The following is a 14,320-nucleotide window of genomic DNA, read 5'->3' as shown; positions in this document are numbered from 1 at the left end:
AACTAGAACCACGCCTTTGAAGTAAAGATGGCTTTGTTGTCAACAAAAAAGCCATAGACGGCGACCAAACTTGCAGAGTGGTACAAGAAGATAGTTGTGGCATCGACGGGGGCCCCACCAAAGAACTCGTCGACCTGGGCTTGGTGACAGACGTTGACGAGGTCTTCGTCGACGGTAGAGTTATCATCGTCGACGGTGGTGTCATCGTCGACGGTGGTGTCATCGTCCCGTCGACGGTGGTGTCTCCGTCGACGAGCTCGCCGACGATGGTTTCTTCGTCGACGGAAGAGCAAGCGTCGACGGAATCTATAGCTTGGTCGTCGACGAGACGCCGACGATGGCAGAAGAAGAAGAAGATTCTGCCGTCGACGAGATAGGTCTAATAGAAACATAGACCATCGTCGGCGACGAAGACGCTGTTGACATAATCATCTCAGGCTAGGAGAAGAAAAGGTTACCGTAGACGTGGACGTAGCGTCGACGGAGATCTACGTAGGCGTCGACGACGGCTCGTCGACGACAGGGTCTGTTTCTGAGGTAAAGTCTTCTCAGAAGATGTTTGAGGCAATTTCTTGGTAGATCTTCGAGGGCGTAGAGGAACCACTTTTCTCCTTAACAGGGGGAGTAGCCTTAGATGTGGAAGGCCTCTCAGACCCCTTAGTAGGTTGTCCCTTCCTTACAACCTTTGCCCCAGAAGAAGATAATACCTCCTTAGCAGATCTCTTCCTAGAGGCTGAAGTAGACCCAGAGGCAATACTGCCTACCTCAGAAGCAGGATAATCAGTATCCTTGAGCTTTTGTAGCCACAAAAGCAGACGGCCCTCTCTGTCCCCGAGGGTCTTCTGAGGGAAGGTCCTAGAGATCTTGCAGTCCTTCACTTGATGTTCAGGATACAGGCAGTAGATGCACTTTTTGTGGGGATCTTCTATAAACAGCCGGAGCTTACCACAAGAGTCACAAGGCCTGAATAAAGATTTCTTGGCAGAAAACATCTTCAAAACTAGATTCCAGAAGGAAAATAGAGAAGTACTGAGCAGAGCTCAGGGAGACTCCCTTCACACGACGTGCGGTAGAAAATCTGAGAGCCTGAGCCTCTGGGGAGAACCTTCTGGTGGGTGCTGTCGCCCGATTGGCTGCAGTTTGGGCTTTACAAAATGACTAGGATAGTCATGTGTGGAAGTTTTTTCTCCTGTAGCTTGGGCTACTTTACTTCCTGGTTGGGAATTACTGGTTTTTTCCTATGTTATTATGGCATATTATTGCTTTTTATGTACCGTGGGACTCCCACTCCGACGACGGGGAATGATTCAGGCATGAGAATCTATGAAAGACACCCCTAATACTGGAGAGACCGTAATCTCTCTTCTATTCACATTTTGGCACTACAGGAGTTTGACGACAAGTTGCCATGCTCTATAGTTCAAGTTTTCCCTAGGGCATGTCGTGTTATTTAGCCTCGGGATGACAAACTTTACCTTGGTGAAAGGCACACCAAGGGACTGTTTCAAGACTAGAATCAACATGTACTACCAGACCATAGACAGATTTGCCCTCACAAGGGAAAATAAACTCCCTGAGTATGTGTTCTGAGAGGGAGAGGGGAAAGTCGAAAAGATACTGGAAGTCGAAAACTTATGTATGCAATGAACATAGGAAATTCTGATGTTCAATAAAAAAAATTAAAAAGTAGAGTTAAAGAAGGTTGTGGCCAATGACCATGCAAATAATTATACACCCTCTCCAAGAAAATGAACATCCACACTCTTGTTTAAAAACATTTAATGCCAGAAAACATATAATGCTTAGTTTTTGGTTATGCACATTGTTATGCCATTTCCATAAAGTATTTCCCTCCGGTTATGTCATAAGGGCTAGGCAATAGCACCTTCCTCCTGAAAACCTACCACTGCATACATGCCATTAAAATAGAGTATTTAATAGTATAAGTAAAATCACATAATTCGATTTTTAAAGATATCACATTTGTTGAGTTGCAATCTTCTTTGCATATTAAAAATGACCTTGGACTCCACATGATTTGATATTTGAAGCCAGACAAAAAAGCATGAGTTTTTTTACATCCTGAAAGAACTCACAGCTTTCTTTTCGAAAAGAAAATATCCAGATGAACAGATTAGCAGAGTTGAAGACCAAAAACACAGTGTGCAGATGCACAAGAATCAGTACTCATCATTGTAGTAGGAGTAACTCTGAAATTATACTTTCCTGCAAAATCCACTCAGTTACATAAAATGTGTAAGCATTTTGCATTTCACTGGGCATTACAGTTTATCGCAATAGCTTGTCTTTGGGTTTGTGGTAAGGATAAGTGAGAACACAAAGTTAAAAGTTCATGAATCTGTGTCTTTACCCCAAACACATAGGAAGGCAAGATAAACATTTTCCAGCATTGTGCAAATATTGCAGTGCGATATACTTCTGTAAAAGGGAAAATAATGGATTTGTTTGTCAGGCACATAAAAGGGCTGGCAGAGAAGCAAAATACATTTGTGTCAGCTTAAATAATAAAAAGTAAAATACTAAGTCACCTAGCAGTTATAAATCCATTTTGATGATGCCTTTATCTAAAAGGATACATCAAACTGTGCAGCTTCGTGCAGCTATTTTACTAGTGGATACACCATATACTCGTGCAAACAATTTCAGCCGTTGTGGTTCCCTTGGGGTCTGGTATCAATGCAAAATTAACAGTTTTTTGCAAAATGTGCATTGTACGCCTATTTTTTACACTATACAAATATTTTAAATCCACTTTGTGAATCAGGAAGTTTACCTAGAAACTACTACGAATTTTACTCTTGCAGACTTTTCTGGCATCCTGTTTAGAATATATTTTGGTATAGAAGAGGATGTACAGAAAAATTCCAACAGGAGTAAAGTGTGCTTTTCAAACACATTAAGGCAATATTGAAGTATTTCACACTTCAAACAATGACTGATAAAAAGTAATACAGTAAGAAAAGATGAAGATCCTGAGTTCCTCAAACCTACTCAAACCATCTTGATGCTAAGCAGCTTTGCCCCTCAAGAGCTGCTCTAACAATGCTAACTGAAGCCCCTCCCAATTTTGGTTTTCTTAGGCACACAAAGCAAATCTAAATGTAAATGTCACTCAAGCCTCTACCTGGAAACCTTGTTCATGCTCTCCCACTCAACTTAAGAAAGTGTCCTCTGCAAATCAGCACTCTCCTGTAGAGTATTCAAGAGATTCATCCAATGGATTCCTCTGGGTTTTACTTCCTAAGAGTACGGTAAGTACATATAGACATGCTCATCCTCTCAAGAGGGTTTTGCAGTATCAAGCACCCATAATACCAGTACCACTACTAAAGTCAAAGCGCTGAAGGATAGTATTTCATCCAGAGGAGGGATATGCAGTATCACTCACTACAGAGTAGTCCCCCCTAGGAGGGATGGGGGTGCAGCTTACTCACTCATCGATACCGAAGGCACTTTGGCAATTGTTCTACTAAAAGGGGGATTTCAAATTAATCCACATGGTCTCTAGGCATTCAAACTGTAGAAGCAGACTGACAGGTCTTTAACATTACCCCAGAATCGCTGGTTAGAGTGTACTTCAGTGCATTATTCTTAGGCACCCAAGTACTTCGGAAAGACAGCAGTCCACCCAATTGGATCATGGTTGCCTCTCGCTTACAAAAAGACATTCATACATTTTCTTGAAATAAGCTTTGAGACTCGTCTCCTTGCACACTTATGTGGGTGAAACCATTTGACAACTGGATGCTAGTATATAGATAGGGGTAGGATTGTAGTCAATCATGGGGCATATTTTTACTGAACGTTACAACAGATGCGCCTTTTTCTAAGAATCAATTAAAATTTTACTATCTATAATGCTCAAAGTGTTTCATATGACCTCAGCCCAATTAGACACCAAATCTTTCCCAAGCTCAAACTTTCTGAATAGTCTTGAAAGAGAATTGAAGTCTTGGTTTGAGAGTTGTATTATCTTATGGTTATTCAATTGAGTACATGGAGGGCGCTATAATTAACCCCTGTGGTATCGATATCTTGGAGTACTCAATCCAAAGAGTCTTGATTTTGCAGCCTTGCTCCACTTTTAAAAATGTCGACTGCCACTGCAAGCATGTTTCCGTCTTCCTTGGAACAAATTTGCTATCGACTATGTTGAGAAGTAGGGGGATTTGAGAATGAAACTTCACTCCTGACCATTTGCAGATTTGGGAAGAGAAACATACTCAATAACTACGCACTCCCAGTTACGTACATTTTCACGGGCTACAATTTAACCCACTAATCCCAGTAAGCGGTATGCACAAACAATTACACTTGACTGCAATCATTCTCTTTGCACTGTGTATTGCTGCAATGCAAAACTGCACAATCCTAGTTACCACAGAATCCTGTCAATACTATGTTGGAACTATAGCCTCACTCTATAGATACAGCAAGTTCCTTTATACAACAATCCAGGTTTCTCATGGTTGCGACAAGCTTGGATGAATAATCAGTTTTTGTATACAACACTTGCTACTGCAGTTGATGAAGTTTCATAGCATTGGAAATAACAGGGATCATCATGACACCTAAATGACATGCAGAGCTGGTAATAACTTCATTAAAAAAAGGAATAAATGTTGGAGTTGTGTTGAAAAATAAATAATGTTGGATACGTTTTGGATAGTGCAGGACTCCTCCACCCCCGTTTTTTAGACCCTTTTCACACTGGATACAGCACAGCCTCCTTACGTAAGTCACTGCTAGACCTCCAATGCTGTGGTTCTATAGCAATTCATCACAATATATTTTTTTCACACCGAAATTCCAACACATCCATTCACTTTGACCTTTCATTTAGGTCCCTCTCACCCATCTATTGCCTGTGCAGTAAAGTAGGCCCCTCTCACCTAGGTACACCACATCAATTCATTCTGAGCTACCACAGGAATAGAAGATTGTGTAACAAAGAAAGACTCTCAGACTCACAACATTGACAGAGATGGTCAATCAAGGTCTGCCACACAGGCGTAAACAATCGCTCATTCTGACATACTACTGAATGGAAGGCACACACAGTTCTGTATCACCAACTTCGTTTGAGTTACACTGATCAGTCCCATCACAAACACCAACAAAGCCATTTGCATCTATGTACCAATTAGCCTGTGATTGTGGTATAAAGAATCCATCACATACCCAGACCATCACTGATTTAACCAATCTTTCACCCAAGTAGGACAAACACATAGAATAACACAGATTCTTCAGGAAGGCTCAAATACAACCAGACACTCAGGATTATCTTGGTGCCATGCAACCCAATTACTTTGGGTTTCGGAGGACTGCTCTTACTTCTACACAAGCCAATAGAGCGAGCCAGACAGACTCTCACACCGCCCAAAGGGAATAAAATAATCGCCATATGCTAAACATAAGTTCAAAGACACACTCACTAAAAGAGTATAAAAGCAGGTTCTTCACACATGTGCAAACACAACCATACACTGAGCAACAACTTGTGTCTTGTCACCCAATTATTTTGGGTTTCGAGAACAGTGCCCCCTCCGCGTCCAGATCACCAATGGAGTCTGCCAAGCTGCACTGTAACGCAGGACTCTAAGAGCCAGTGATAACCAAGACCAAACACAGCCACTCTGTGTCCCCATCCAAGTTTCACAGTCACTCTACTAAAATACAAGTTTCATCGAACAACACAGCTAATTAGTCTGTGCTGTAACACTAGCCCTTACATTCACAATGACAAAGTCAGACACTCTTAGGTGCAAAGTAGGTCTTACAAAGAAAGGCATCATCGTTGCCTTTCAAGCTACATTGCAAGACCATCCCAACCAGGCCACAAACTAAGTCAATCACACAAGCCTCCAAAAAACAATCAGCAGCAAAGAGTCTGTATCGTACTATGCCGAATCTTCTCCATGCCTAGTTGACTGTGTGGTAACATTAATAAACACAAACAAAGATTACACTGCCTAAGTGTTCAAGCAAGCATTACAACCCCCACGTACAGTAAACCTGAAAACATGTCCATTGGTTAGCACTGCAATGCCAACTCACAGCAGTAAAACAAAGGCACCTTTGGTAAGGAAAGAAAATGGCTTAGAAGTGTAAAAAGGTACTGCAGTCTTCCATCTGCGGAGAATGTGGTAAATTTAGTGAAATCCCTCCCTGGATTCAGCAGAGCGAATGAAAGGAATAACTTGCTAATAAAGCTCAACTGATAACACTAAAATAATCAGTTTTGGTTAATGCCCAGCAACACTGCCTTCGGTGTAGAGCCATCACTCAGTGTCTTTCTTCAGTGTGGGGTGCTGAGCACTGACTGGAAATCAAGGTGCAAGAAATCCCAGCTAATAGTGTGCTGAGAGTTCTTGTGAAAGGCACAGATGCCGCAGGAGTGTCAGCTGCTGCAGGAGTGCACAGAATTGAAATATATTCTTTCTGTATTCGCTTCTTTGACTGCGAAACTGGTGCGGCCAAGTTTGGCACAAACCTTCTGCCCTTCAGACCAGCAGTCCCATGCGAGTCATCTTGGCAGACAAGAACGTGTGCAAGAGAAAAACAATTGGCTTCGGGCAGGAATGCAGGTCCAGTGTCTGTGGAAAGAGAGCACACCATCAATCAGTATTAAAGAGACCTAGGAAAGAACCAACCCTTTCAACACGTCAGTTCGTAACATAACAGCTACTAGATCATAGGGAAACAGGAGGTGACAGCCAGGACAATAGGAAGCCAACCTATACAACCTCTTTAATGTTTCTTGCAGTACAACACCAATAATCTCCCGCTTCTACAATAAGAATTTAGGGAAAGAACAATCCAATACAAGGAGCAAGGCAAGATGGTCGTTGGGATCTCCACCTTTTCCCTCCCACTTTGCCCTCCCAGACAAAAGTACAGAAGGGGGAAGGCGAGTGTGCCTCTTAGCTGACCCAGCGCCAGCTCTCGTCAATCACCTCTTCCGCTATTTTGACCAGCTGCCAGTACATCTGTTGATTAGGAAGAAGCACCCTAGGCTCTTATGTTATAAAGACAGACAGGCAAACACAAACACTCCCCAACAAACTATTTTTCCTGATTAAACCTCTCCCTTGGCAATCGGTTAGTCAAATTTCATACTTGCTGCAGGGGTGTGAAATTCCTACAGCCAGACTCCCAGGACATATTTGTTTGGGGTCAAGGACAACAAGTTTTCATGTTTATTTTGTCCTTAGGACAAGTAGGTCCAATCCCCTGCAGCACCATCCCTCTGGATGCCGGTTTACAGTACCACATTATGAATCAGCGAGGGGTATCAGCGGCTTTTAAGGTAATATTTGTGTCCATATGTTAATGCTTTTCGAACTTATATTCATGGTTCATTAATAAAAAGCCTTTCTTATTTGGGTGAGCGCTTTAAAGAAATGGTGTAAGCTCTGACTGCACTACTCAGTGGTTCCATTGTAAAAACGTGCACACGTTTGCGAAGTTTTACAATATGAGGCTACATACATTGCTACCTGAATGCTCTCTAATTAGATGCAAATATCTACAGAAGCTTGAAAGCAAGATTGACGATCCGTTGCTTTCAAGATAAAATAGTCACAAAAAATGCAACTAAGAGTAAAAAAAGTTTGGTAAACAGCTGTGAAATTGTAGGTAACACTTCTTTGAAGCATCATTTAATAAAATATGTTGATGCATGCTCGTATTCTGAAAGAAATATTCATAATGGGAAATAAGTGCAACCAGTTTCCACAAGTTGAGAAATACAAAAAACAAGCACTGGCAAGCCAATAGGTCCAATATAAGTTGTCAGCCTTTTGGTTTTGTCAATGCGTATCTTGGTTTAATATGGTTTTTGTAAAACTTTGTGGGAGCTACCAGGCCCTCACCATTATAACAAACACTGGCAAAAAGCAATAATATTTTTTTGGTCTCCAAAAGCACATTGCTGAAGTAGTCCCGGTCACTGAACAAAATTACTTTGTGTGCCACTACTGGCTTCTGCTCTTGTGAAAGAGCAGAAGCCAGTCGATGGCTAGCTAGAGACAAAGCTAGAATAAAAAATAAAAAAAGTCTTGGTTAAATCTATACCTAATTAGGGGCCCAATTTTTAGTGTCAGAAGATTGCACCCATGGTATATGTCCGTGCATTAGTGCAGATTTACTGCTTTCAAGAATTCACAAGAATTTACAAAAGTAGGCCAGGAAATTTTACTCCTAAAAAATATTTGTGAAGAAAAAGTTACTAACCTTCGGTAACGATGCATCTGTAAGAGACATAGGTCAGTTATCGACTCCTTGCCTTAGAATTACCCCCAAGCATCAGACTGGATCTGGAGAATTTTTCTTAGCAGTACCTCCTGCACATCGGTAAGTGGCACTGGTGGATTCCGCGTCAGTAATCCTCATCGTGATTTCCGGTGCCTACTTAGTCTCAGCCCCTGCGCGCTGACGTCACTTCTGGCGTGGCTTTCCACCCCAAAAACGCAGAGCCATGGAAGACACGTCCACCGGTGCGCTACAACTAGGGCCCTACAAGGGAGTCCCTGTCACTAGAAGTCAGTTCGCAGAGCGGGGAGGATGGGTGGGGCGGTAAGGAATCTATAACTAACCTATGTCTCTTATAGATACATCATTACCGAAGGTAAGTAACTTGTTCATCTGACAGAGACAGTTATGGATTTCTTACCTTAGAATAGATACCCCAGCAATATCAACCCCGGAGGAGGGTCTCCGTACCAACTTCATACCAGAAAGTCCTGGAGGACTGAACAGTCAAAATAGCCAGCCCTCTGGACTTAGCTGTCCAGGCAGTAATGTCTGGTGAACGTGTACAAGGATGCCCACGTGGCTGCCTGGCAGAAGTTGAACTCCACGAGCAAGAACAGTGGTGGCTGCCATTGCTCTAGTGGAATGAGCTGCCAGCCCCACTGGAGGTTCCTTCTCCACCAAAGCGTAACAGACTGATACAAAGGACAACCCATGGTACACTTTTGAACAGCCCAACCTTTCTTGGCACCCACAGAGCCAATGACTAGTTGATCATCCACCTAGAAATCTTTTGTGCACTCAAGGTAGAAGGAGACCGCACGTTTGGGGTCCAGACGGTGAAGTCTCTCCTCCTCCTCGGAAGCGTGTGGAGGCGGGAAAAAGGTGGGCAAAGTGATCATTGGTCCAATATCAAAAGGTGTAACCACTTAAGAAAGGAACAGGGGTCTCGTCCTAAGCACCACTTTGTCCAGCTGCACAGAGAAGAAAGAGGGCTTAGAAGAAGGAGCTTGAAGCCCACTTACTTTGCGAACAGAGGTGATGGCAACAAGGAAGGCAGTTTTCAAAGTGAGGAGCCTGAAGGCAGTTGTGAAGAGGCTCGAAGGGAGCACAAATAAGATAAGTTAAGACAACGTTCAAGTCCCACTGGGACATTATGAAAGGAGATAGAAGAAAGAGATGAGTAAAGCCCTCAAAGAATCTATATACAATAGGGGACTTGAACAAGGATGGCTTATCTGGTAGCCGGAGAAAAGCAGAGATGGCCGCAAGATAGCCTTTAAAAGTGCCCAGGGCAGAGCCCTGCTGGGCCAATTAAAGTATTTACAGAGGGACCTCTAAAAGAGAGGCAGAGAGGGGATCTACAGCCTTTGTTGTGCACCATGCCACAAACTTACTCTATCAACAGGTGTATACCGTCTTAGTGGAGGGACGCCTAGCTGCCAAAATGACATTACAGAGTTTGGGCGGTAGGTCAAAAGCGGTCAACTGTCACAGCTCAATCTCCACGCAAGGAGGTGGAGGCTGGACAGGTTCAGATGTAGAACCGTCCTCTGCTGCTGCGACACAAGATCTTCCTGAAGAGGCAGTCTGAGTGGAGGATCGATGGCCATGCTCAGGTGCTCTGGGTACCTGACTCTTCGTGCCCAGTCCGGGGCCACAAGAATAACTTGGGCTCGGTCGCGCTTGATCTTCTTACATGGAGTACAGGAGGCCGCAACTCCACTTGCGACGAAAAGGCCTCGCCGAGCGAGTGCCGCCATTGAAACTCCAGCTTGCTGAATTGCTGACATTGCACGTTCTCTTCAGTGGCGAACGGACTAACCAAGGTTCTCCCCACTGCTGAAAGAGACCTTGCACCACCTCAGAGTGAAGACGCCATTCGTGATCCACTAGGCACTGGCGGCTGAGTTTGTCCGCCCTGGCATTCAAAGAACCTGCCAGGTGTTGAACCACCATGGTCATGCCCTAATGTTCCAGCCATGTCCAGAGACGAAGAGCCTCTAGACATAGAGTCCACGACCCCCCCCCCACCCCATTTGTTGCAGTACCACATGGCAGTGGTGTTGTCTTTGAAAACCTGCACCACCTTTCCCTTCAGAGAAGGAATGCCTTCAGTGCCAGGCGAATCGCCTGGAGCTCCAAAAAGGTTGATATTTAGCCTGGACTCCGCCAGAGACCAGATGCTTCTGATCTTCGCTCTCCCAGACGATCGCCCCATCCCAAGAGTGACACATCTGTCAGCACTGTGAGGTCTGGTTGGGGAAGGGAGAGAGATCTGCCTCTGACCCAAGCTTGGTTCGTTAACCACTGTTAACCACCACTGCAGTTGTTTACGCAGTTCCCTCTGAGATCTGGACGTAGTTGGAAAGATTCCCCTGATGCTGCACCCACTGGAACTTCAGGTCAAACTGCAAAGCCCGCATATGCCATCTGGCATGATCCACCAGCAGGATGCAGGAGGCCATGAGGTCCGGCAGCCTCAGGGTCAGTCTCACCAAAGTCTGGGATAGAGGGATGTCCAGCAAATTTGACTGGACATTTCCCGAAAAGCCAGACGTCCTCAACTAGGTGCAGCACCGAAGGGCTACCGACGTGGCAATCGTTCTGCCCAGTGAGCCGGTGGTGTCCAGTCCACAGCGAATCTTGAATTTTGCTGCGTCTCTCCTGTCTGCCAAGGCTTAGGAGAGAATGGGCCAGGCCTATTCCGGGCACTGAGGCAGCACCTGCGCAAACGTATCCCAGATGGTATTGGAGTATCGGCCCAAGAGGCACAAGGTATTCACAGACTGCAGTGCCAAGCTGGAGGAAGAGAACATGCGCTTCCCTAGATGATCCAGCTTCTTGGATTCCCTGTCTGGTGGAGCAGAATGGAATACACCCTTGGAAGACAAGTCTTAGACCACCAAGATCTCGGGGGAAGGGTGTTGGGTGAGGGAAACTGGGTTGCCCGGAGCCGGGCGGTGGGCAATTATCCGTTCCACAGGAGCCCCTGTACTGGGCTCACATCAGTGAGGGCTTCTTGGAACAGAGATGGAAAGGAGGTTGCCATTGGTTGAAGCACCTCTGACAAGAGGTTAGTCATGACTGCCACTGAAGGGAGCTTCAGGCCCAAGGCCCCAGCCGCCCTTCGTACCACTACAGCATAAGACGCTACCTCCTCCGTAGCCACTGTAAGAGGAGAAAGCATGCCAAGGTCTGGGGAATGGTCCAGACCACTGGCGTCACCCAGGTCCTCTCTCCTGTCCTGCTCTTCAAGCTGGTCTGCTAAAGGGTCCAGTGACCCCTCCCAATCCTCATCACCACCTTCTGGGCGATAGGGAACACCAGGGATGAACAGGGGAACAAAAGTTCCCTCCGACGTCGGCCAATGTCTATGCGGCTCCATCACACGGGTGAGGTTGGGGATGGGGTTGTTCAGGGGCACAATAGGTGCCGGGGCGTCGCCTGGATCAGCACCGGGGAAAGTAGAGTAAGGTCGAGTGGCGTCGATCCAGATCCAGGCCTGGATCCGCGGGGGTCCTCCAGTGCCTGGGCTGGAGCCGCCGCCATTAAAGGCCCAGGACCCCCAACCCCCAGGGATCCAAAGGCATACCAGCGGAGTCGGGCAGCCCAAAGATGGAATGGAGGGCTTCTTAAAATGCACGAAGCTGGGCAGGGGATGCTCTGGCTCCCAGAAATGGAGGGAGGCACGGAGTCGTTCCAGAAGGAGGCACCGAAAACTGAGCCTTTGAGCAACGACCCTCCAGGTCCTGCGTCGCGTCAGCCGACTGACGGGGAGAAGGCGAAGAGTGCCAGTGCTTCTTCGCCTTCTTCTTGTGCCTGGACTTACCCAAAGACTTGGAGGACTTTGAGTGCAATGAGGTGTGGTGGCTCCGCGACCGGTCTAGAGACCTTCTTCTTGAGCGAGACCGGGAACGACGCGGAGCCGACTGCCGGGCATCCAAGAGCTTTCGGGACCGCTCCCGCAAAGACTTAGGCTTCATGGCCCAGAAGTTGGAGCACGACTTCGTGTTGTGGTCGCCCTCCAGGCACCAGAGGCTCACACGGTGCGGGTCCGTGTCAGACATCAGTTTGTGACAGGCCTCGCAGGGCTTGAAGCAGATCAGAGGATGGGACATCCCTTGCGCAGCTGGAGCCGAAGACTCCAAAAATAATTCGACAAAAGTAAAAAAAGCTTATAAAAAGCATGGCTAAAGGGGTAGCTCTCTCGATCTGCGCTAGGCTGGTGAAGAAAAATAAAGAACGGACATCAGTGCGCAGGAGCGGTGTCTAAGTAGGCCCCGTGATGTCATCCCAGGGACCACGATGCAGAGTCGACCAACGCCACCTACCGACACGCAGGGGTACTGTTAAGAAAAAATTCTCTTGATCTAGTCTGACACCTGGGGGTAATTCTAAGATAAGGAATCTAGAATTGTCTTTCAGATTTGCTTTTAGCACAAGCAAATATGCAGTTGTAGATTTGCTCATGTGAAAATCAGTTGAGCATTTACAAGTTCACTTTTCCTCCAACCACATTTTTCCATATCCTAGAAGAAGTTTTACAACTGCCATTGTCAGGAATACATTTCCAACCTCTCTCAGTATTGTAAAAGATTAGAGTAGAGCTGGTTGAAACATCTAAAACATACAATTTTGTAGGGTTGAAAAGACTCAAAAGGGCATTCTAACCCTGTAACTATTGCTTAACACTGCTTCCAGTCTCAGTATGTAAATCTGCAGAAAGGTGTCAAAATAAGGAAATTGCTTGAATTCAAACCCTACTGCAGTATGAGCCCTGGCATAATCAGAAAGGTTATTGTCAGAGCTTTTATATAATGAGATGCACGCCATAATTTATGAAGCAACCCGTCTTATGGAATTTTCGTTCGATCTCCCAGCTCCCTTTCCTAGCTAAGGCTACAGTTAACTCAGTCATGGCTGAATTTGTAGTGTGTAAAAAAACTCTTGCCCCCTCACAAAATGTTTTTCGTCCTCGCCACAGCACCGAATTGACGCTGTTGGCAGTGACAGAGGACATCCATAGTAGCCTAGATGTTGGGAACTCCGCGGCCTTAATTCTTTTAGATTTAAGTGCCGCTTTTGACACTGTTTCCCATGATATTCTTCTAGGCAGACTACATGATATTGGGGCCAGGGGGGCCGCCTTGGCTTGGTTCCAGTTCTTCTTGGAAGGTATAACTTTTCAAGTGGTGGTGCCACCTTATTCACAGATGCATGCTATCAAACATGGGGTCCCACAAGGCTCTATATTGAGCCCTGCGCTTTTTAATATCTATGTCCAACCCCTAGCTTTGTTAGCAAAAAGTAGAGGGTTGTCATTGGTTTTCTATGCCGATGACACCCAGTTAGTTATCGTCTTCTCAAAAAAAGTGTCAAGATAATCTTTTTAAATTTAAAGAGGACCTTTTAGCCATCTCTGACTGGATGACAGCAAATTGCTTAAAGCTTAATGCTGCCAAGTCAGAAATTCTCGTGATGGGGAGAGACAGTGCTCTCTGGTCTGAACAGTGGTGGCCTGAAACTAAAACCTGCACCTCTGCCAGAAAAGGCAGTAAAAAACGTAGGCTGTTGGATAGACAGTGAGCTTTCATTTGATGCACAATCCAAGGCCTTAGCGGGATCCTGTTTTGGTCTCCTAAGAGGGCTGAAAACCTTTACTTGGCTTTTTTGCACAAAGGTCCGCCAAACTATTCTTCAGGCTACAATCTTAGCGAGGTTAGATTATGGTAACTTCCTCTACTTAGGGGCCAATAAATCCTGTATTTCTTGCCTCCAAAGAATCCAGAATTCTGCAGCTCGCGCCCTGCTAGCACTTCCTAAACATTGTTTGGTTGCTAATCTTTTGCCTAAGCTTCATTGGTTGCTGATAGCTAAAAGAATTCATTTTAAGTCTGTGTGTAGCCCACAAAATTTTGACACAAGGCCCGCGATTTTAGCGGATCTGCTAGTTCAATATGTGCCAAATGGCCCTCTGCGCTCGACCAACTCTGGCTCAGTCTGTAACCCCCAATTTCAAAAAGCCAGAGCAGGTGGCCGC

General features: G+C 45.5%; 1 protein-coding gene across 1 annotated transcript in view; it reads right to left on the bottom strand.

Annotated features, from left to right (window-relative positions):
• Positions 1–1,762: 1,762 nt before the first annotated feature.
• Positions 1,763–14,320, bottom strand: part of SNTB2 (syntrophin beta 2) — a 266,934-nt gene continuing 254,376 nt past the window's right edge. Inside the window, exon 7 of the mRNA XM_078669183.1 lies at positions 1,763–6,620. Within this exon, the coding sequence (XP_078525309.1) occupies positions 6,528–6,620 (93 nt within the window). The 3' untranslated portion in view covers positions 1,763–6,527. The remainder of the gene's footprint in view (positions 6,621–14,320) is intronic.

This window comes from Lissotriton helveticus, chromosome 12, assembly GCF_964261635.1.
Source record: "Lissotriton helveticus chromosome 12, aLisHel1.1, whole genome shotgun sequence".
Taxonomy (NCBI): domain Eukaryota; kingdom Metazoa; phylum Chordata; class Amphibia; order Caudata; family Salamandridae; genus Lissotriton; species Lissotriton helveticus.
The sequence above is the reverse complement of the archived record's forward strand: the minus strand, read 5'-3'. Positions and strand labels throughout refer to the sequence as shown.